The 25446-nt window shown below is 38.0% G+C and overlaps 1 protein-coding gene across 1 annotated transcript; it reads right to left on the reverse strand.

The window, feature by feature from the left end:
• Nucleotides 1-1577: 1577 nt before the first annotated feature.
• Nucleotides 1578-25440, reverse strand: sim2 (SIM bHLH transcription factor 2). The gene is made up of 11 exons (XM_041232689.1): nucleotides 24705-25440; nucleotides 15730-15812; nucleotides 15382-15471; nucleotides 13783-13891; nucleotides 12177-12262; nucleotides 10715-10914; nucleotides 8460-8566; nucleotides 7093-7240; nucleotides 6173-6338; nucleotides 5596-5980; nucleotides 1578-4589 (listed from the first exon to the last, which is right to left on the reverse strand). The coding sequence occupies exons 1-11, from the start codon at nucleotides 24877-24879 to the stop codon at nucleotides 3868-3870; spliced, it is 2271 nt and encodes a 756-aa protein (XP_041088623.1). The 5' UTR covers nucleotides 24880-25440; the 3' UTR covers nucleotides 1578-3867.
• Between the last annotated feature and the right edge of the window lie 6 nt (nucleotides 25441-25446).

Here is a 25446-nt window from a genome sequence, read left to right on the forward strand (position 1 = left end):
GGATCATCTTTGCCAGATGAGGTGGAAGTATGTATATATTACACACAGGAATCTCTTAAAACGGCCTGAAGCAGCCAGGGCAAAGCCAGTAGGTGTTAAATACTGTACAGGTTTGTGTTATCACCATCCATTCCAAGAACATTAGTAACACTACAAAAGACAGGAAACCAGCCATCCATAATCAGCCTCACACATTGCCTGCAACTCCAGCAACATTAAAGCTAAATGTCTGTTCAACTCGTGAAGATCAAGTCTGAGTGCATAAGCATTTAGAGTAAGGATCCATGCATTTGTGTTGCTTTCCAATCCACAGCTTTCCGTGCTGATTGACTTTCATAACAGCCACGCAGATACATGCTATACTGCCATGTCCGGAGTGAATCGGTGTGCTTGGACTGTATGTGACGATCTCAATAAACTGAGTGACCCAAAGCACCTTCCAGCCTGGCTACAGCTGTGTATTGTTGGAATCAAGGCTGGGGAATGCATCTCTCTTCCAACAAAAAAGCAATTAAAGTCAAGTAGACTAATGTTTTGGACAGTGCCCTCTTCAGAATCTACTTGACATTTAGATGGAGCATTTTGAAGTTATGGGCAATTAACCCAGAGGTTTATACAGACGAAGCAAATGGTAATGCAGCCGCGGCCAAAATTTTTGCATCACCTAGAATTTTAAGATTGTGATATAAAAAACAAAGATAGTCTACCGGGGGCCATAATAGTAGTAACATTTTTCCAGTTTTGTTTCTATGGGAGAACTACAAAGCGGTATGTAATTCAATATGTTAACGTAACTTTATTCAGCAGGTTTCATTTGACATTATGAAGCAAAATTAGTTAATTCTACAGGGTGATGCAAAACTTTTGTCCAGAGTTGTAAACTCCAGTCAGGACACAACGGCCAGTACTGCTTTTACTTTCTGAACTGAAAGCATGTTTAGAGGCAGCAGCACCTGCAGAGCTCAAGCTATAGCAGCTGCCGGTTATAAGTGTTTCCCAACCCCCTCTATAACAGCAGCAATGCATTACGCAAATAGCTTTACTGATCTATAAACTTCCATTGCAATATCTATTAAAGGATTTAGCTGCAGGGTCTCCCGGGTCACAAGAAATCTATATAGACGTGTCTCTCTGTTAATATGAGCTGCATAATCTGTACTTGCATGCTTCAACCTTTCCGTCACCTTCCCTAAAATTAAATCTCAGCAAGATCCTTTTTATTATTATTATTTTTTAATTGTTGTTGTGACCTACCTGAGTTCTTCCATAGCCATTTTTCAACCACAGATTGCACAGAATTGGGGTTTTACTGCTTTTTTTCACCTCTATAAGGTAACTAGGTTGAACATGGCCATTATAAACCCAAGACATTAATAATAAGAAAAAGATTTACTGTATCGTTTTTTTTTAACTACAGCTTTTTTTTTTTTGGCAGTAGTATTGTTTTATTATATGTGTTAAGAAATCTGTTTTACATAATAAATAAGCAAGCTGCTATGTATTTTACAGGAATAAATACATACCATACCGTACATGTTTGTCATATTAAAAAAAAAAAAAAAAAAAAAAAAAAAAATACAACACGCTTACATTTACAATGGAGTTATCTGGCAAGCGTTACAGAAATAATTATAATGAGAAAAAAATCAACGCTCACGGCCTTCGAAAGCATAAATGAAATATGCGTCATGCAGGCGTCTATCCATAGCCACTATTCTGCAGAACTTGCGTTTAAACTACTCCCTGTGTGTAGTAACAAAAGTAAAGGGCTCTCCTTAACAAAAAACAAGCACGTGTTCATATAAAACCTTGTATATATTAAGAGATGTGCTTACTGTTAACACCCAACGCTTTCTGGATTACAAAATAGTATAAAACAATGCTTTGGACATCACAGTAACAGTGAGCAAGTGTTTTACAGCAAAATAGGAAATAAGCAGACTGAATTTATGGCTGTACTCAAGGAAAAAGGTCCCTACTTTGGTTTAGTCAAGTGTACTTATTGCTTTCCATCAAAACTGGCAAATAACTGTAAATTGTTATTAGAAACTAAGTTAGAACTCCCTTTAATATGTAGTTAATTGTCAGGCTAGAGATGGCTTGGGTTTTTATATTGATTCTGAATGTCCATTTCCATTAAGGAATGCAGAGTATATAATCAAAAGCATCAGCTTTCTTGCTATTTAATTCTAAATTACAATGGCATGTTAATATGGAACATAAAACACATTGCATTTACCAGAAACCGTATGCAGACCTGCTGATTAGCATAAAGCAGAACCGCACTGGTTTGCATGGAATTTCGGTCGTGACCTTTGGCTTTCTTGCTTTCAAACTCAGGGGACAGACTATGATAGCTGTTGGCTGGCTTGCATTTAACAGCACAGCCTTTTATACAGGACTACATTCTACTAGTGATCATTTTAAATTAACGGCAATCATGTTGCAACATGTATTACACTTTTATTAAGCATATGTTTCTGGCACACGTTTTTTTTCTAAAGTGTAACTGCATGTAATGTAATGGCACATGACATTTCAGATGGTGACACTTCATTTAGACGACTGCCGAGCATTTTCACTGGGGACACACGAGACGATGGTGGCATTATTTAACAATGAATATTGAATAAAGAATTCCAAAAGTGCTGAGAATCTTTTTTTTTAACACATAATGAGATTTATCCCTTGTAGTGTGCAACTGTATTCTATTTTTCTGTTGAGAAAAAAACAAAACAAAAAACGCATACACACATGGGTAACACTTTACATTATATAGCTTACTACACTAATTACACTCTAGTAACACAGTAATTACACATATAGTTGTGTAGTTACAATGTAAAGACATGCTTTATTATTGGCGTCAGTTTTGTAATTAGACTTTACACACATGGCTGTGCATTTTGTACAGTGTAATTACTATGTAATTACTATGTAACAATAAGTGTAATTACACTGTTAGTACAGTACAATTAGAGACACTTGATATAAAGCGTTACCCACATTTGTTTTAAAATATAACGCTGGAAAAAAATGATAGGTGAATCACAATGGAACTTGGATCCAGAACATGATTGGTTATTTAAGTTATTTCTAACCCATACTGTGCTGCCACAGCCATAAATGCTTCAAATTTTGTAGAATATTACATTTAAGTAGCGTTTGTGCTGGTCCTTTATAGTCCATGTTACAAACACTTTGAACTTCCTACAAATCTGTGTTTTATTCTGGCATTGACGGCGTCCAGACATAATTCAGGCGTTTTTTTAGTTTAAATATTTTTGTGCTATTTTCTTAAGAGCTTCAAACTACCACTACTACAGCTTATCTGGAAATGGAAAATGTCACAGTTTAGTCTCACTGTGTTACTGCGTGTTGGCCCATGATCATGCACTTTAGGAGGGTCATTGGTGAATGTATAAAATAGCTCTATGATTACTTGATACTCTTACACTTAATGTTGTGGGAGCCAGCATAGAAAATGAGTTTCCCAAATTAGAATCTGTCAAATGATTTAAGAGTAAGTCTACTGTTACGTTAGTACTCCTGGTTTTGCTTTATGCTATTAAACCTGTTAGATTCAGGATTTAGCATTTTATTAAATACATTCACTTCTAAAGAGATTTTAAAACATATTCAAGCATTTAACCTAAGTTTCCATTCTGACTCAGAGTGAAAGGGCTAAGAGTATGTTGGCACATCACGAAACAAATCAGTCATCCACGGACAGTACAATGTTCCACAGTTGCTGATGGCTTTCTGACATCACCTGCTGCAGTGTGGACTAACAGTGACCCTGTTATGCTCCTGAACTACAGTCCTGACTCTTATGTTCTTCTAGTTTCTTCCTGTGAAGGGGCTGCATCACCTTTCGTTAGTTATAATCACAGATGTCCCAATATAATGTGGGATTCCTGTTTCTCTGTGGGTCTCTGGTGAAGAACTAGAAGCAGGGCTTTGGTTTTTGTAAATGTACTGGTTATTCTCTTCCGCTCGGTAGCTGTAATTTTCCGTTATATGGCCCGCTAGTGCATACGGTGGCCCCTGGAAGGAGCCATGCTTGGCTAAAACGTGATGGAAGTTCAGAGACATGTAGGGGGCTTGCTCGGCCATCCCCAGGCCCATGAACATCTTCTGCTCATCAGCATTCTCTTGGTCAATTAGCTTTGGGGTTTCCTGGTCAGCATTGTTCATTTGCTCCAAAGCTCTGTGGTTGCCATGGTGCCCGTACTGAGACGCTTTCATACAGAGCCTCCTGGTCTGTTCGAATACCGCCTGCATGGGCAGGTGCTGGTTCAGCTGTTTTGGGGGGTCACAGTTTGACTTGTTGAGCATGAGAGACTCAGGGAAAGGCTTTTCATTGCAGCTACGCGTCTCTTCTGGGTCAAGGGTGAACGGCATCTTGCGTTCTTCTTTTGTGATCTGTTGAGGGGTGTGCAGCCTGGATTCAATTTTGTTCTGGCCAACCGCGTTATGCTCATAAGGTTCTTCCTTGAACCTGCTGTTAGGTCTGGAGGTTGAGCAGCTGGAAAAGCCTTCAGATATTGCTTCGTTGCTGTATCTTCTGTTTGCCACAGGCCCTGGAACTGAAATAAAATGCTACATTAAAACAAGTGCAATCCAACTGATGGTCTGATGGGAAAAAACAATCTGCTAAGTGATCCTGCAGACATAGATTCCCATAAGCAATGTGCTGTAATGGTGTTTGAGGAGGTAAATGCCGGCATATATCTTTCAGCTTGGTTCAGGTAACAAGCAACAAGATAAGCAGTTTTAAAGCTTTAACTGAACAAGCACCGATGAGACATTAAGAAGAAGAGAGAGAAATTAAAAGGATGTCCTATTGTCTGTTACATCTGGAACACATTTTAAAGTGGATGTTGATCCTTTGCATACTGCACTACAGCACAGGATCTGCTGGGTTCCTGAAATCCACTAACTTTCACATTGAACCCAGTCCTCTAACCACAAAATCAGTTCTAAAAAGATACTGATCTCTAAATATATATTTGCATTCTAGCTCTGTGATTCCAGGCACAGTAAGGCTGTGCTCAAGTCTCGATGCCAAACTTTAGGATACCAGACCAGCGTTCTCTATTCTACGGCCTTTTAATCGGCTTTCAATTTTTCAGTAATTTATTTTTGCTGCATTGCTGTCTCCGCCCTTCTGGAATGTGTTAATGTAAAAATGTAAAAACAAATATTAAATGCCAGCTTTCAAACTTGAAGAAATGGCAAAATGCATGTGCAGTCTAATCCAGCATGTCAATAAAACGCTGGAAACGTAATTTATCACTGTCAGTCGTGTTCTGCATACATGATAGGCACCGCCTTCTTGAATTTGGGAAATCTGTTGAATGAATGAGCAGTATGTTTGAGTTACATAAGCCCTCTATAAGGTGATCCTTTATACCGCAGACCAAGTTATAAAGGCACGTGGATGTGGCTCCATTCCATTCGCACTCTCAATGCAGGACACAATTAGATCGGTCTTGTAACTATGGCTCCATTTCAGAGTGATATAAATGGGGGGGGACGACGACACTATATAAAGGTACAAATCTACACATCGTGACCACGCTGAATCCTTACCGTGGTGAGATCCGCTGATTGTCTGACTGTGGTGATGTGTTTTTGCGGTGGATCGAGCCATGCAGGAGTTTGCATAGTTCCAACGGCCCTCTCCTCGGGGCTGCAGGGTGCTCAGGAAGTGCCTGGCCACCTCACAAGGAGATCCCTGGGGTTGTCTCACCTTGGAGGGAAGGCTCTGCTTCTTTCCACCCAGCACTTGAGATTCCCCAGTGAGGTGTGCGTAAGGGTAGGGGAAGGCTAGGCCATACGGGGGCGTGTGGAGCACTTCGCTATTCTCTGAGTGGCAGCTGTGCTCTTGGGGTGGGGTGCTGCTATATGGTGGGCTCTCCTTCCAGTTACTAGTCTGGCTGCATTCCAGTTTGTCCGTGTGAAATGCACTGTATTGCTGAGAAATAAAAATACATAAATAAATAAAACGGTAACGGTAAAACGGTAACCCAACAATTTTCTACAGATAATATAATAAAGATAATAATATAATAAATATAATATATAAGAAAACGTACTAAGTGTTTAAATAAACGAAGCACCCGAGTATCTGTTTCTAGACATAGAAAGTTTTGAATAGATGAGTTACCTGTGGGTAGGGAGCCGTTTTTAGTTTCGTTTTCAGTTTAACGGATTTGGATTTGAGTTGTTTGCGTGAATCCTGTGAGACAGTTATGGAGGTCCTGTAGGCGAATGAAGACTTGGAGGCTGCAGACTGATCTTGGGAGAGCTGGAGCTCCTTGTACTCGATATCCCTGCAATAGCAACACAATCCAGGAGTTATGCTGGGTATATACACAGTTCACTGTGCTGTTTCTGAGGGAACGAGTAACAAGTGATGAAAGCAGGCCATCTTTGGAGATCTGCATAGCCTCAACATAGTGCAGAATCTTCACTGCACAGCTGTCCAGCTGTTAATAATTAATAATTATTACAACGTTGAGAAAAGGTTACAAATCTACAATGTAAAGAAATAGTACTAAATTAAACATATACATTATTTGACAAGCTTTTTGACTAGAAGTCTTTTTATGTTTAGTTTTTTAATGTTTTTTTTTAGTATCATTACATGTTCTACTATTCAGTGTTATAAAGTTATGTATGAATAGTCAATCATTACCATCAGATTGTTGCTGGACTACTTTAATTTGGTAACACAAATGACAAATTCTTACATAGTCAAGGTTTTAAAATGATAACTAATACAATTATATACACCTTTATTATTATTATTATTATTATTATTATTATTATTATTATTATTATTATTATTATTATTATTATTATTTAAATAATATGATTATTCTTTATTTGCTGCAGTTTACTTACAGGACTGTGAATGTTTTATGAATACGGACTATTGTATTGCTGCAGTCTCGTTACTCGTTGAGTTGCAGTAAATGATTGTCCAGTTTATAGAGTTTGTTGCCAAATGCACTGGCTCACATGGACGCCTGCATAGGACAGCACATAAAACTAAAGAGGGCCAGGATGTCAACAGCCACTTACGTCAAGACGTAATTGACGCTCACTATACAGTGAGGTCTGGATGAGCGGCTGTTGTGTACGATGGTGGCATAGCTCTGGACCCACACCCAGCCGCCGTGCTTCGACAGCAGCCTGTAGTACTTGGTGGTGACCTGACCTTTCACCAGCACTGAAAGGGTAGAAAAGCTGTTTCATAGCGAATAATGACAGGACAACATTTTACAGTATATGCATAAAAACAAAAATCTGTTCACACAGCGAGTGAAATAAAAGTCTGCTTAAACTGTTTTGTACCTACACAAAACCTTTTAACAGAAATTAAATAAAACAGGCAACAGCTCACATAAAAACTAGAAATAATGACATGTATTAGGGTTAGTGATATATTACAGCACTGTGGCTCAGGATCTTGTCTCATGGCCAGTGGGAGCCGTCCTCTTTTTAGGTGAGCCTCAGACAGTGGTCAGAGGGGATCCAAGGGTGGGTGATGGGATCCACCCCACCCCACCCCAGAGAAATTCCAGAGGTAACGAACAGTGTTGTGAGATCAGGGTACAAGCTCTAAAACCACCAATGCGCACGAGCCCGGCTCTTTTGCATTGTGGTTCAGACGCTCGCTTGTAGTGTGTAGAGTTGCCAGTTAACGCCCAGCCTCTGCCCAGTTACACAGACATTTTTGAAAAGGTAGGCATTGAATTTAAAGACTACCCGACAAATTAGATGATAGGGAGGCGCTGTAGCCACGCCTCTAGAATCACGGAACGTCTCACAGTCATCACAGAAGCAAGTTACTGTGCGCAAACACAAAGCAAAACAGAAGCTTTACGTGATTTTAAACAGTTAGATTATTCATTTTGTTTTCAGTGCACAGACCTAAGCTGAGGAACATAAGACTGTGCTTTCTGATTCCTTTAGTCCACCTATAAAGTCAGTTCTTTTTTTGTCTAGACTTCGAAATCAGTCTGTTTGTTGTAAATCTTCAATGTGCCTGGTTGGAGGCCAGTAAATATTTATTCCAGTTCTTCACACGCAGCTGGTCACTAGCTCACCAGCAGTTGATGGAATTTTCAGCAGGGTATACTAAGCCAATATGTGACCCTAACCCCAACCATAACCCACTGACCCATATCCAGATTGTAACCCTGAACACAACACCATCCGTAACCATTGCTCTGACTTCCTCCACCGTGGCCCTGATCCTCTCCTTAACTCTGACCCCAACCACTGTGCAGCTGCTTAACAGTCAACAGAAAATATTTCATTTAGGAAGGTACCAATCCCATGTGATTTCCTTGAGTTATTGTGTATCGTTCCTTATATCTGACTTGGCACAAGACAAAATGAAATGAAATATCTCAGCTGCAATGGAGTACATAATACTGACTTACGTAGGTGATGGGAATATCTTAAATGGAAGACATCACATCCGTGAACATGGTGGTACAAGGTCTTCTCTATCAAGTCCTGGGGTTCATATCCAGTTAATTCAGCTACTCTGGAATACAGGATTGAAAAATTCAATACAATGATTTAAGTAGAATTTGTTTTTTTATGGACATAAGACTATCATTTCTTACAAGGAAATGAGTTAGACAGTATTCAGTACAAGACTGAAGCTCAAGTGCTTGCTTATGTACTTTGAGAAATATATACATCAAACTCAACTTAATAAATATATATTTTAATTATAAAAATTAATAATATGCCTTTAAAAAGTTTGAATATACTGTACACACACACACACACACACACACACACACACACACACACAACTTTTTGCTGAGAAGAACCAACTTTCCACCATTTCGGTATGCTTAAAATACCTTTATCAACCTGTTATGTACAGTGGCTTGCGAAAGTATTGACCCCCCCTTGGTATTTTTACTATTTTGTTGCCTTACAACCTGGAATTAAAATGGATTTTTATTTGTATTTCATGTAATGGACATACACAAAATAGTCCAGATTGGTGAAGTGAAATGAAAAAAATAACTTGTTTCAAAAAATTCTAAAAAATAAATCACGGGAAATTGGTGCGTGCATATGTATTCACCCCCTTTGCTATTAAGCCTCTAAATAAGATCTGGTGCAACCAATTACCTTCAGAAGTCACATAATTAGTTAAATAAAGTTCACCTGTGTAGTCTAAGTGTCACATGATTTGTCACATGATCTCAGTATATATACACCTGTTCTGAAAGGCCCCAGAGTCTGCAACACCACTAAGCAAGGGGCACCACCAAGCAAGCGGCACCATGAAGACCAAGAAGGTCTCCAAACAGGTCAGGGACAAAGTTGTGGAGAAGTACAGATCAGGGTTGGGTTATAAAAGCATAATCGAAACTTTGAACATCCCACAGAGCACCATTAAAGCCATTATTAAAAAATGGAAAGAATATGGCACCACAACATACCTGGCAAGAGAGGGCCGCCCACCAAAACTCACGGACCAGGCAAGGAGAGGCAACAAAGAGACCAAAGATAACCCTGAAGGAGCTGCAAAGCTCCACAGCAGAGATTGGAGTATCTGTCCATAGGACCACTTTAAGCCGTACACTCCACAGAGCTGGGCTTTACGGAAGAGTGGCCCAAAAAAAGCCATTGCTTAAAGAAAAAATAAGCAAACACGTTTGGTGTTCGCCAAAAGGCATGTGGGAGACTCCCCAAACTGTGGTCAGATGAGACTAAAATTGAGCTTTTTGGCCATCAAGGAAAACGCTATGTCTGGCGCAAACCCAACACCTCTCATCACCCCGAGAACACCATCCCCACAGTGAAGCATGGTGGTGGCAGCATCATGCTGTGGGGATGTTTTTCATCGGTAGGGACTGGGAAACTGGTCAGAATTGAAGGAATGATGGATGGCGCTAAATACAGGGAAATTCTTGAGGGAAACCTGTTTCAGTCTTCCAGAGATTTGAGACTGGGACGGAGGTTCACCTTCCAGCAGGACAATGACCCTAAGCACACTGCTAAAGCAACACTCGAGTGGTTTAAGGGGAAACATTTAAATGTCTTGGAATGGTCTAGTCAAAGCCCAGACCTCAATCCAATTGAGAATCTGTGGTATGACTTAAAGATTGCTGTACACCAGCGGAACCCATCCAACTTGAAGGAGAGGAGCAGTTTTGCCTTGAAGAATGGGCAAAAATCCCAGTGGCTAGATGTGCCAAGCTTATAGATACATACCCCAAGAGACTTGCAGCTGTAATTGCTGCAAAAGGTGGCTCTACAAAGTATTGACTTTAGGGGGGTGAATACTTATGCACGCTCAAGTTTTCTGTTTTTTTGTCTTATTTCTTGTTTGTTTCACAGTAAAAAATATTTTGCATCTTCAAAGTGGTAGGCATGTTGTGTAAATCAAATGATACAAACCCCCAAAAAATCAATTTTAATTCCAGGTTGTAAGGCAACAAAATAGGAAAAATGCCAAGGGGGGTCAATACTTTCGCAAGCCACTGTATATTTCTATTTAGAAAAGTTAGTTAAAAAAACCAAATTCTTCTTCTTCCAGGGTAGTTTCCAAAGAGGGCTGGTAAGGGTGTGGGGGGGAAGGGTTGCCCTCTTCAAACAGACCCTCTCTTGTCATGCTATACTATTGCATAACCAGAGGAAGTATCCTTGCTTTGGCATGTTCTCTCACCTTGAATCCAGGAATATGAGCTTGAGATCCAGGCTGGCTCTGAACATGAACATGTTGCTGTGCAGTTTAATCTCAGTGATGGCACTGGGGGGCAAGGAGTGCCCCACAGCCACCAGCCCCACGATCTGGTAGCAGGAGTCATAGAGAGACATGTCCATCAGGTACTGCCGGATCTTCAGGTAGCCACTGCAGTGAATGACCTGCGAGCACAGATTAGCATACTGAATGAATGCTAATGAATGGGGGGGGGGGTATTATCATTGGCATGCAGTTGTAATAGCGGCCGATCAGTTAATAAGACTGACATCAGCATGTGACACGTACTTACTGTACCCCTCGACCATAGAGCTTGCTCTTTAGTTTGCCTTTGAACCATGAGGTTAGGTTCACGCCTTACCTTTCAATTCAATTCAATGGGCTGAGATGCCGAGCCATTACACAGTCACAACCTTTTAAACACAGTTCCTACAAAACTATTGGGTGCCTGCGTGTGGAACTGTGCCTAGAAGTGCTAATAAGTTGCTCAATGGTCCTTACATTTCCATTAAAAAAAAATCTGACCATGAAGCTTTAAATACTTCTAGGTACCTTAAAGATCATCGCTCATAGAGAGAAACAGACACAGTATTCGCACCCACACAGTTAGCTGCTGAAACAGAAATAAATATTTGAAGTTTGCCAACCTCTAATGGGAACCTCCATTTCCTACGTTCTTTTAGACCGCTTATTAATTCAGATTCATTTCCTGTTTGTGTGCACAAGGTGCTCTAGTCTTCCACGTACGGCTGAGCACAGAATGATTGACACACTACTTAACATAAACCTGTCATTTATTACAGGGAGCCAGCGTCGCAGCGCAAATAGATCAAATATTAAGTTTTGGTTCAAGTAAATGAAGTTCTGGTTTAAGTACTGTACTAAACCAAAAACATATGCTTTTACTATCAACTAATAATAAGGACGTACTCGTCAGGGCTTTTCATCTTTCCATCCCAGACTGGAGCATGCAAGATTCAAACAGTTCAAGAGTGAAATATCAGACTTATCACGACTAACGTTTTCTTCTAGTTTTTTAGATTCGCTTTCACGGTTTCTGTTTCAGCCATCAGATTCTGGTGACTTTAAAAAAATGTTTTAAAGCAGCCCCAGTGGCCTCAATAGAGCTCTCTGAATCATGCCTAACATCCTATTACAGCTGGTACACAGGAGTGTAACCATTAACCTGTCCCCCCTGCAACACACTCCCCGCAGTGGATGTGTTCCTAATGGTGGTATTGAATCAAAAAAACAATACATTACATACATACATACATTACATCAAGTCACTCTTTAAGAGGATGAAGATGTAGCTGTACGTAAAAGACACTGCCAAAATAACTGTCATCTTTAAAACACATGAAGAAAATGTAACGATCATCCTGATTCTTTGAGTGTCTTTCAAAAGCACACATGTTCCTCCCACCTTGTAGCCTCCACTGGTCAGGCCTGCATTCCTCTTGGCCAGGACACACTTCATCCGGAGGAAGAAGGACCGCTCCATTTCATACTCTGGAACCAGAGACAGAAACACTGCTATGCTTCTGCATTGTGAAAAGGCAAGCTAGTATCCATTTTAGGTGCACATATATCCCCACACATGCCTCGACAGGGTGAGATGCCCATTCTCGTATTCCATCAGAACATTAATACTGCTGAGTTTAGTAGGACTCAAAATATGTACGTTAATCTCACCTGATTGCTTTAATCATTTAATATGTGCACCTTTGGGAGAGATAGCAGTGATCAGCTGTCATCACCCATTACTAAGCTTACTGTTGGGTGGGTCACATATGTTTACATTGCTTTTGCATTAAGCTATGCTGTTTCTGTTTAATGAAGCTATTTATTATTATCATGAATTTGTGCCACATCTGGATCCAATATCTTTGGTAGCGAATGAGGGGGCGGCTCTAATGAAGGTTAATTTGAAATACTTACACGCAAAAAAAAAACCTGACTGTCTGAACCTACCGCTCTGCTGAGAAAGCTCATAAACCACAGGGCAGATTGAAAAGGGTAGGTTTTAATGCCTTTATTTAAGTCGGGAAAGGTACTAAGGAGAGGAGAACAAAGTGTAATTAGAGCAGCTGTAATCAGGGAGGATTTATGGATCAAAGCCTTCAGTCCAAAGGATTAATCAATGGTGTGCTCTGAGTTCATCAGTGTTAATTGGACGTCCACAGTGTATACTATTTACTGTTGTATTGTAGCTAGTCCAAGTGGCTGAGGGATGCAATGCAAATTGAAATCGTCCAGCGGACAGATGTTTTGCTTTTTAACTTATTCTGTGTACTTGCTCTATGCTGAGGCAGAAACCTTAAGCGTGTGTCGACTAGACAGTTTCATTCAATACAGCGTGTAAGCTGTGGAAAATAAGGACACACATAGTATCAATCTCAGTATGGAAACTGCAGAAATAAGCTGTTAAATAGTGAGCCTCAAGATCAAAATGTACAGCAAGGAAACAGGGGCCTTTTAGTCTTTAGCTGATCCATCTGTTTCTAAAACATCTGACCAATTTGCTAAACGTTCTTTGCAGTTGAACAGGATCTTCTGCGTGCGCGATTGATTGTCTGACATGTCATCTCATGACTGATATGGTGTGCTGAATACTAATTAACAAAATGTATGATTACAAGTATTTCATCGTAAATATAGCGCTAAGGACTAGTTAAGTTCACTTTAAAGAGCTACTGAGGGATCAATGGACCGTAAGAGCCCAAGTATATTTCAAATCCTATTTGCTTCCACTGTTTTTATGTATCAAGTACGTGGTCACTGCTGTTGCCTTGCCACGTGCTTCCTCTCAACAGGCACCATTAAAGCTCTACCACAGTAGTTTTACAATACTTTTACCATGCTTATACTAAGAAATAGTTTACCATGGCTTGCCGTGTTTTTTATTATGATGAATCATACCTCTCTGGGCTTATTAATGCTTAACTATGCATGTCTTCACTATGCTTTGTTACACTTTGCTGTCCGACTGCTCTGGTAAACCGATATCCGAGCTGGGCTGAAGGCTGTACCTTGCAGTAGATGAGGGTGCAGGGGCTGGTGAGCAGTCAAAACGGCGGTCATCTCATCGTGATCGGAGGGATGGATGTACTCGTAAATACTGTTTCCAGTCAACTCAACCTGCGAGGGAAAGAAAAGAGCCATCATCCCACTACAGAGACACATTATCTATCCATTACTGATAAATCACGAGATGACATGGAGCCCTGACAGAACTTTTAAGCGCAGAGTCGCAGCGCAACTGCTGTGAATGTTTAGGAAACAGATTTCAAAAAGGGACCTCTGGGTAATACGCTATATCTATCTCTGATAAGTATTCTTAGTCTTATGACAGGCTAGTCATATCTGACCCCCAGCTGGCTTAGACCTTGACCAAATACACACAGATAACACCAGGACAATGGACAGGGAATTAAACACAATTAAACTCATTCCAGCTGTTTAGTATACTCGAACAGCACTGAAATGCGCTGGCTTCGGCTTAGCTAAATCTTTTGCTGTTTCATAGAGCCATTGCTATTTCAACACTTACTTGGCTTGAGACAAAACAGCATGAGAGACAAGAAAAAAAAAAGCCTGGCCTCCACTGAACTGAAGCTTAGTTTTGGGAAGGGATTGAGATGATGGGCCCTAGTCCCAAAGCTTACATTTTCAAGTGTGTTTTGATCAATACAGTTTAGTACTTGTGATATTTTTCTACAGTGTTGCTAAAGACCTATCTATCTATCTATCTATCTATCTATCTATCTATCTATCTATCTATCTATCTATCTATCTATCTATCTATCTATCCTAAATGAAGTCATCAAAACATACTGTGTTTTAAATACCTAGAGGCCCTATTCATAAAACAATCTGACGACTGCGTTGAAAAGTGAAAATGTACTTCTAACACTCTCTCAAATAGATGAGAAAAGGTTTCATTAATGGCAAACTGGATTTAATTAATCAAAATGAAGAAAAAAATCCTTAAAACAGTTCTTAAATGCTATGAATATGTTCTATTGTGAGTTAAAGCTTTGTGAATAGGGGACAGCACCTCTGAAGTTAAACTATACTAATACCAGCTGCTGCCACTGGCTTTCCAGTTCCTACAAAGCACAGACTCGTATATTGATTTTGTCTTTTTTTTGTGTCTCTTGTCACTGTCGGGAAGAAGCAGCCGTTTCACATCTAAACAGAATTCACAAGGTTCTTTAAGCTTACTCTGAGGCAGCACCTGACCTCTTGAGACTAGACAGCTACGGGATTTAACAGCATTTAACTGTCACCATAGCGATTCTTTTTCATAACTGAGTAGTATTTTCCCAAGGCAGAAAGTTCTAAAGTCTAAACTAGTGGCTAAACTCAGGCAGCCCTGGTAGTAGTTTGAAACCATGATGTATTAACTCAAAGGTCTTTATCTTGCTGCTAGGACATTCTGTTCATGAACTCCTATTATAGAGCCTGAGGCTCAGGTAGAAGCAGAGCATGTATTCTTTTAAAATGTCAATGCACAAGTTTGTTCTTCTTTATAAAGAGGAATATGGTGCTCTGGTATACTATTGTATTTCTAAAGCTCATCAGTAGGAAAGAATGTGATTTAGCTTCGGAAGGGTTTTTGTACCTACCTGGGAGAGACCCAAATGGACAGAGGCAGTTTCTGAGATGTACATGATTTTGCCGTCAGATGCTACAACAAACACAAAGCCGTCTAAAGTCTACAAAAGAAACAAAATAAAGCAAACATTACAAAATATCCTGTGACTTCTACAACATTCTCTCGAACGTGGGGGAGTCCCTCGACTGGGTTAGTATCCATGTTAAATGAGTGAGGTGCTCCCAGCTGCCTACTGTTGTTGCTCCTGCAGGGGGCACTACAAGATGCTGCTCCTACATAACAATGACTAGTCTGCTACACATTGGAAGGGCTGTATTTCTGTCATCACTTTCCATACTGGGTGCATTAAAATGCTTACCTGAAGTAAGTGGGACCCCAGTTCTTTAGCCATGTTGTCTAAGGGACTCGTGCGACTCGGCTGCCCCCATGCGTCTCCTAACCCTGCAAGAAAACACATTTTTTTATTGTTTCAAGACAGTGTACATTGGCTGACCAATCAGTCCATTAGAAACCTCTCAGATCTTTATGCCCCAGGTTGCTATACAGGGTCAGTATTGCTATTCTTGTAGTGTGTTAGTTTTGCATGATCCCTAACGTCAGCTGGTCTGTACCAAGTATACGGTACTCCAGAGATGAGTAAATCATTCAGATTGGTTTCATCTTGTCTTCATCAAGGTGTTTTGAGCTGACTGGTACACTGACACAAACTTATTAAAGGTAAAACAATACTGTGATGTGGATTATGCTGAATGTAAGCAGTGCTACGACAGAGTGATTATGCAGCTCAGGTCAGGCACATTAATATAAAATGACAATCGTATGTCATAACACACCACCCAAGAGGCAGACTCAGCTCAGAAACTCAGAAGGTAGGAGGCAGCAGCCCGGCCCATGTGCTACGATGAGGTTTCTTTCTGTTTTAATGAAGAATCAGGATGCAAAACACTGTAAACGAACGGTGATCTTCACTGGCGTAACCTTTACTGTACTCACCCTCGCCATGCTCCGTGACTTGACTGGACAGCACTGTAAATACACAGAGGACTGTGTTTACACAATGCCTTTCAATCCCTGTCAAGGGAGCCATTAAAACAGCCAATAAAACCATGCTTTATGGCACCAATGCTAGCCTCAGCCCTAATCTTAACCTAATCATTATTAATAGCTATTGACGGGACAGTTACAGATAATTCGATTATTAATTACTGTGTAATTCTTGTTAGTATAAAGCGTTTAGGTATCTGAAAGCCGTCATGGACAAGAAAGTAGGGTTAGAGAAAGGAGCAGAACAGGCCCGGTCGTACTTCAGCTGATTGATTCAGAGGCTCGATGTCTTTGTTTTTTTTTCCACAGAAAAAAAAACAGAATGAAAGGACATCAAGGACTTTTCAATTGATAGAAATAGTGACAGATCACACACAAATTATTAGTACATTATTAGTATTATTATTAGTATGATCTAGAGACTCACATACAATGTTAACCAATAATGGCACTCAAAGCATTTTACTGCACTAAACACTAACAACTAGGACAAACAACTAGGGCTCTGCTGAACTTGCTCTGCTATTTGATTGCCCTTAATCAAGACCTGCAAGCAATTATTTACATCAGCCTCTTCCTTCTCTGATTCTCTCAAGTTGGCAGGTTTAGGGGTGACAGTCTTGTCTGGCTTGCACTGAGTCATCTAAACCTCAGCGTCCTCCTGAGAACTTCCTGAAGGGCTGCCCAGAAATGTTTTCCAAAGGAGCTGCTCATCAGAAGGAAGGTCTGACCACACATTTGCCTTATGATTTCCATTATGCAAAGTGTGTGTGTGTGTTGTTTTGATTGCATTTTAATGTGTTTTTCGTATTTAGGACTGGGCTGTAACTGATACAAGATTGGAAAAGTTCTCAAATGAGTAGATGCAGTTCATATGTTTAAGATTGGCCTGGAATTTAACTGCTATCTCACTGTACTGAGGGGGAAAACCTTTGCAAAATCTTTACCTCCCCCCCACCACCTCCTCAAATATCTGTTCTTTACTTAACAACATCAATGAGTAATCGACATTTCTTGAAACACTACAGCAAGCTACTTAAGCTTGTTACACATTCATGTCTAGTGAACTTCCAACAAGAATACTGTACATCTCTATCTCACTATCATTATCTTGTAAAATGTTAGGCAGGATGACCAGATAAATAAAAACATAATTGATTCCCTTTTTCTACTGTATAAAACCCTAGTTTGAGACACATTATGTGATTGTGGCTAAATGAGTTTTATTTTCATAGCGGCAGCCTGGGATGTAAACACTCCAACAGGCAGACTCATTACGTGAAGAAACAGTCGTTTATAAAAACAATATTGTGTATCGTAATGTGAAATATTCTATACTGCAATTACAAGTGTGCTGTATGTCTGCCATAGGATCTTTGGCAATCCTATAATTTATAATGCACATTTCATTGTCCTATACCACTCTGGCCAAACGTTTGCATCCCCCTATAGAATTAACTAACTTTGCTTGATAAAGGTGAATGAACCCTGCTGAAAAACGTCACGTTAACATATAGAATTACATACTGCTTTCCGTATACTTCAGGAAAAACTGACAAAAACTAAAACGTGACATTTCAAAATCTAACATGACATACTGTACTGCTATTATGGCTTCCATTAGACTTTTGCTATCTCATTTTGTAGTTTCTTTGATTACATGATGTTAAATAAGCATATTTTTAATTATGTCTCAATCCGAAAAGTTTAGGTGTTGAAAACCGTTTGGCCAGAGCTGTACACTGATCTGATGGACAGTCAAGGTTTTGTCGTATTATCTAGTGTAAGTGGCACCATTGTGAAAAACTCACACAAACAAAAATTACATTTACAGTAATTAGTACAGTTTTCAATTTTCCATAACACAAAGTGGAAAGCGGCTTTGACCCCTGCCGGATTTATAAAATAATAAAGGCTGACAACCCTCAAAAGTTATTTTTTTATGTTTTTTTTTTTAAATCCTTGAAATAAACCGCTGCTACAGTATGCCAGGTGTACTGGTTTTGTCTCAGTGTATAAAAATAATACAAAGCTGAATTGTTAGAGAGGAATGAAGCAAGCCCTACAAGCTGCAGCGTTTACACACTCAGCCACTCCAGTACGGTTGTGCTCACATCTGCATAGCTGATTCTGTGGTGTTTAAGCAGTGGTTGGAATGCCACAAAACAGCATTTCCGAGAAATGAAAATCAGTTCTGCGGTGGAGCAAAGACTCCATCTCAGCCTGGATCCACTTTCCAAGACTGTGCACAGTAGCTCTGGCAGCGTGGCCACGGAAACAGAGAGGCTCTTATAGAGCTCTGGGAATGCTATTGCCATGCTTACAATGCTGCCCCTTTCAGGAGTCTGAGGATGTGTTTCCAGAGAAAGATAGTATTACAGATAATAATAATAATACTAATAATAATAATAATAATAATAATAATAATAATAATACTAATAATAATAATAATAATAATAATAATAATAATAATAATAATAATCTGTCTCTGGTGTCGCTCAGAAAACAAGAAAGAAAAAGTACAAGCTTTACTTAACCCTTTCAGTTCTCTTGACTGTGTCTTCTTCATGATAAAGTATAGAAGCAGGAGTTGGAAATATCACATGACGTGAAACCCCACACAGATGGCAAGATGGTAGCCAGTTAGGCGGAACAATAACGGCATTTGTAGATATAGCACTGTACTTTTAACTGCAACGATTGAACCAAAGACACTCGCTATGTGACACTGGCGGAGCTGAAACTCTGCTGGTTAGTTTCATTTCACAAACTGGCTACTGATTTACACAATAATATTTTGCTTTGGAAGTCCCCCGTGCATATGATCATAATGATTAAGACTGCATGTAAACTATAAGGAATGGATCAAGTAGAACCAAATAATAAATACAAGTGCTTCTTTGTAATTCGTATTCCCTGAAGCATAACAAAAACAAGCACATCATGTAAAACGACACAAAAGCAAGAATAAAGTAGACCGGCTGGAACCGTACAGTAACTTACACAACACAGTAGAACCCTCTGTTGGCTCAACCTGTTTCAATACTAACACACATATATAGAAGTAAAACAGATTCAGTCTCAATAAGACACTAACAATAACACCGTCAGAAACAGAGAAGAATGCAGGAATTACATTTGGTGCTGTTTACGCGTTTAGACACCAAACGCATGTGTATCTGTGTACGAAACACTGTATGTTTGACCTAAAAAGAAAATTGTATGATAGGCAATTGAAAAAACAGGATGCTTCTCAAACGGCGTTGACGTTATTGACATTGTGAGCAACAGTCCCATAGGCCCGCACTTGAGGACTGTGCTGATAGGGATCATGCTAGTCCTTCGCATTCACCGGACTAAATGTGCTTAATTTAAACAATGGAATCTGTAACGGGAAACGTAAAGAATTAACCTAGCTATTTTTTTAAAACTGGCTTTTATTTTCTTTAAATAAATTAATAATAATAATAATAATAATAATAATAATAATAATAATAATAATAATAATAATAATAATAATAATAATAATAATAACGTTGTTTACTTCTGTGGCTCGTACATACCAGTGGGTTTTGATGGAGAGCCTGTTAGACTGTATTTCGACATTCAAAAATCTACTCTCGCCCCCTATACACAAAAAAATACAGGAAAAAAAGAGCAAAAAAGATTGCAAATATTGATGTAACTAAACTGCACAAATATTGTGATATTGCATTAGTGTAAATACACTCTACACGCGATTTTCTTTTTAACCAACGGGTTGGATGAAAAAAAAAATCTCTAAACAGATTTCAATTTTGCATTAAAATGTATTTTCTTTGTACACTCTTAATAGACTGCAGACTGATTAAATGTAATATGCAGGCCTGGTTATATTACATCGAATCGGCAAATACTGGGTCATTAAACCCGTTTATTTCGTGACATGAACTTATATCTGAAATACGTTTTTATTTTATTTTGCCAAAAATAAGATTTATGTGACGTGCTTATAACTTACACGCTCACTTTGCCCGTTAGAACTCGATGTGAGCAGTTGAGAATTCAAAAGCTGCCAGTTTTCTATTAGTTGGTGTTTTGTCTGACTAGAGCGAAGCAAAAGAAAAACGTTTAAAAACACTAGCGACAGAGAGGTGATAGCATGTATAATTTCCGATTGTGGTTTAAATGGCCTGACAGTATACTACGTTATTTAATATGATAAACTCGTGTAGTGTATCATGCGGTGTCTGTATTTGAGAATAAAATCAATACTGGGTAATTTATCATTTTTGACCGTTTCTTGCACGCATTACGATCGACTTATTGTCTATTTTGGAAATGCATGAGAAATGCATCCAGATACGGGGAAAGTACTCTAATAGGCTAGGCTTATATATATATATATATATATATTATCTATATATATATATATATATATATATATATATATATATATATATATATACCCATATAACATTTTAATCACACTTTTGGAAATTAGTGTGAAAACCCTTCAAAACACAGAACCATAAGTTTTTTTACAAATATGTCAGTATATAAAATATGTGAACTATATATATATATATATATATATATATATATATATATATATATATATATATATATATATATTATATAATATATATATATATTAATATATATTATATAAATATATGTTATTACTAAAGTAATAAGCAATAATAATTTTATTGAAAACGTATCGACAGTATCGATCGAAAACATTTTAATTTTAAACATCCTGCATTTACTTATTTTAAAATGGGTGTTTTACTAATATTCATTTCGTTCTTTTAACTTTTAGAAAAAGAAACGATGCTGGCAGCACTGAATTGCCGTAGGATTAGTTTATACACGTTATAATTTAAACTTTACAACTGTAACCACGTGTCTCCTATACTCCTTCGCAAAAAGAACACGCAACAACACGTTATGAAGCTCCTGTTTTAAACAACGCTGAGCAGCTTCAGAAATTATAGCAAACATTACTGTGCCTCGAATAAAATACGATTGCATTTTCTTACAGAAAACTGTTACACTAAAAAAAGCGCAGTAATATGTAAATGTTGTTTTAAGAGCTGATAATAATAATAATAATAATAATAATAATAATAATAATAATAATAATAATAATAATAATAATAATAATAACACAGCCACTTTATACACTGAATGCTATACAGCCTACACTCGACTAAAATCAATAAGAAAGCTGTTAATTGAATATACAGGTTCCGTTAAGACTTCAAATGAACAACGTCATCACAGCTTGAATTCATTAGCTAAAAATGTGTTAAAACTGATTCATACAATTAAAACAAATAATTAAAGAAAAACAGATTATTTTTACTGTAACCTGTACCCTATAACCACCCATTATTATTTATTTATTTATTTATTTAAATTGTGTTTAATAAAATAGTTTCCAAATGTAGTTTCCATATGCATGTAAACTGGATCCAGGTGAAACAATGAATAAATCCAAAAGCAAATTAAAAAAAAGCAAATAATGCAAAAGGACACAAAAGCACGCATAAAGGAGGCTTGATGGACGGGTATCGTCCTATTGCAATATTGATAATGGCTTGTTCCAATAAATGCATGTAGTTTATTAACCATTTATATTTCCGTTGCATATTTAGCACACTACACACATAATGCAAAATAAGAAGGGATACACTATGGAAGAAGCCAGAAGACGCTTCAGCAAAGGGGTTTACTTCTCCCCTCCAGAGTGCCCTGTAACCTTATTTAACGCGTGCTGATAAATACTAAAGTAAAATAAAGCATGTTCATGCATATCCGTTTAAACCTGAACAGATTTGGTAATTGTATGCATTGAACAGCATTGAGTCACAAATGGGGTTATTGAAAACAAACACGTTACTGCATACAAATCAGATCAATGTAGTGTTACTATAACAAACCCCCAACTGTAATCAGTCTACAAAGTCTTAGAAAAAACTGGTCACACATAAATATAACATGTGGGCCTATTATTATTATTATTATTATTATTATTATTATTATTATTATTATTATTATTATTATTATTATTTAGTGTAATCCAACTTATAAATTAGGATAGATTTTTTAAAAACTACTAATGTTTCAGAAATAGAAAATAAAACAATAGTAAGCGACCGACTGCTACCACTGTGATATCTGATTCAAAGCCTGGAGGCATAAGGATCAGATCTTAATGCTGCTCTGGTAAAATGAATACAAACTGAAATCGAAACGACATGTTTACCTTTTATGAACAAGGCATACGGGTGTCTTATTACAATATATTTAAACAATGGGGGGGGGGGGGGGGGGGGCGTCTTCTGCTGCAATGGGGCTTGCTGAAAATATGAATTTGGTTGTATACGATTAAAGAAGAAGAAGAAGAAGAAGAAGAAGAAGAAGAAGAAGAAGAAGAAGAAGAAGAAGAAGAAGAAGAAGAAGAAGAAGAAGAAGAAGAAAAACAATGCTATTTCTATGAGACCAGTGTTGTAATGTATTCAGTGTACAGTGTTTCTAGGAATAATTTGTTTTAATCTTTTTTTTGGCCTACTTAAGGTCAAATATGGGTTCTCTTATCTTTGTATTTAGGATCACTAGCGTGAGGCCTGCAGTATATCATGAATATGAATATGTTAACGCGTGTTATTCAAATAGGTAGCTGTATGAGTTTAGTATAAATTGGCTCATCAAAGCACCATGCTGTAATTCAAATTTTATAAGACTTAAGAAGATATTATATGCAACAGATTGTAAACACATTGTATTATCTGTGTACTGTACACTAGTTAGATTCTAGGACCACTTTTTTTTTTAATGTAGCCTATTTATAAAGTGCACCATGCTGAGGTTTGCAATTTAAGGAATAGGAGGACCGTGACTATTGTAGCAGATTACAATAAAGAAGATTCATTTGAATTAAATTACCCGTGTCATTTCTGAAGGCACTTGCAGGGCAAGAGACCCATCACGAGTGACAGGAGGATGTATAATCAAATCGCACGCGGTCGCTTCTAATTATACCAGACTTGAAAGAAAACAAAAACTAGCATGTCATAATGATAGAATTGTGTAATCACCTTAGAAATCATATATCGTCAAAAGATTAACTATAGCTATATCGCCAGAAACGTTCCCTTAACCCCAAGATATCTGGGATTAAAATGAACATAGCCTACAATTCTATATTAAGGAAGCGCAATACAAATGCGATGGTATAGCGCTGATGTTCCATTTTAGAGTCGCGTTTTAAAGTAATGTATTTCCCCCATCGATTTATGGAACCGACACAGATCTCGCTTAAAGAATACAGGCTACGTTTTTATGTTGATCTAGAACTCATTAACCAGAGTTTAATTAAAACCTGAAGCTGTGAATGGTCATTGTTGTCACAAAGTACACAAGGGCTGAACAAAACCAATCGCAAAGAAGTGAATTCTGTATGCAAATCGTATTTGTTTGCACTCCTGTGGTAGAGGATTGTAGGGAACATGGAGAAAACAACATTTCTTTCTTTCTTTCTTTCTAAATATACATACTTTTGAAAATCTACACTAATACGTTACTTTCAAAGAGTTTGCCGTTCTTTTTTTTTTTTTTCAAAGAGATGAAAACAACTGTTATGTATTATCTTATGTTCTTTGTTGGTTTCTTATTTAGTAAAATGAACGTGGAATTTTCTGCTTTTAAAAAAAATGGATTAGACATGCTAAATGGGTATTACCAATTAATTACGTTGAAGCCAGTTGCTGACAATGATCATACAGTCTGGGTCGTAGATCATGTGTATAATCGTTCATTTTACACACAGGCCTGCATGTAGTTTGACATTAGAAATCAGATAGTACCACCATATATCTGATACACATAGCATGTAATATGAAGAGCAGCCTGGGCTGAGAAATACAATAAATGATATCATAACATAGTTATTGAAAATGGCATTTTCGCCTTCCAATCTTCTAACGGTTGCGTTTATCAGGTTAGTATTCCTGATGCAAATTTCATAGCGCAATGACCAACACTTACAACGCTCGAATTGTTTTTGTTTTTATTATTATTATTATTATTATTATTATTATTATTATTATTATTATTATTATGATATTATTATATAATGTTTTTTGTTGTTGTTGTTGTTTTTTTTAATACTCTAAATTCCTCACACAGTATTATATGGCAAAAAAAAGCACATTAAAGGCAATGCTGACAGTTCTTATCATTATTAATGCTTTCTTCGTGTGGCCTGCCTGTGATTAGAGCAGCGGTCTTGATTAAACTCACCCTCTGGAAAGACGGCCCTCATCTTCAGGTAACTCGTTGTCAGCCTGATAATCGAAGCTTTATCCAGCTGCGATGTAATGGCTGAAGGCAAAGGTAATAACTTCGCCAGTTCATAGAATTCTCCATTTTCTTTCTCTCGTCTCGTCTTCGCAGCATTCTTAGACTTTTCCTTCATCTCTGAGGCTTTTGAAAAACAATGGATGTGGCATAATAAATAAAAAAAAAAAATGTAAAAAATCTCCCTTTTTTTCAATTCAACAAATGTATAGGACTCGGGTTTGTTTTCCTTTGTGGTGGAAAGCGGTTCCGTTTAACAGTAAAAGTCATCATTAAAACCTCAGATTTCAACCCTGTCATACTGTGCTTGAATAAGGCACCCAGAATTCTGAAAGAGTCTGGCAGTTTCGCATCCAAAACCCCTTTATCAATGAACGAGAGACACTGTGGTAAACAGCGGGGGCATTGTCTTGAAAACTCGCTTTGCTTATGAAAACCTATAGAACACAGTTGATTAATCCAACATAGGGCTTCACGATTTAAAATACAGACATCATATTGTACAATAAAAACAAAACCTGAAAGGTATCGAGTTTATTTTATACATTAGTCTACATTAAAGTTATTATTGTATTAATTAGACCTGGGCTAAATATAAGTGGCGCAGCCTGTATTTTCTATATAATAGTCCGGTTTATTATTCCAGAGTATAGATTCCTTGTATAATAGATGACTCGCATAGACA

The sequence above is a fragment of the Polyodon spathula genome, chromosome 30 (genome assembly GCF_017654505.1).
Source record: "Polyodon spathula isolate WHYD16114869_AA chromosome 30, ASM1765450v1, whole genome shotgun sequence".
Lineage (NCBI taxonomy): Eukaryota > Metazoa > Chordata > Actinopteri > Acipenseriformes > Polyodontidae > Polyodon > Polyodon spathula.

Coding starts and splice junctions, on each gene's coding strand:
- sim2 (XM_041232689.1), bottom strand. CDS start 24,879: ATGAAGGAAAAGTCTAAGAATGCTGCGAAGACGAGACGAGAGAAAGAA. Junction 10,915..12,176: donor TGACCAGTGGAGGCTACAAG/GTGGGAGGAACA, acceptor CTGTGCTCGCAG/GTCATTCACTGCAGTGGCTA. Junction 6,339..7,092: donor AGCGTCAATTACGTCTTGAC/GTAAGTGGCTGT, acceptor TTGCTATTGCAG/GGATATCGAGTACAAGGAGC.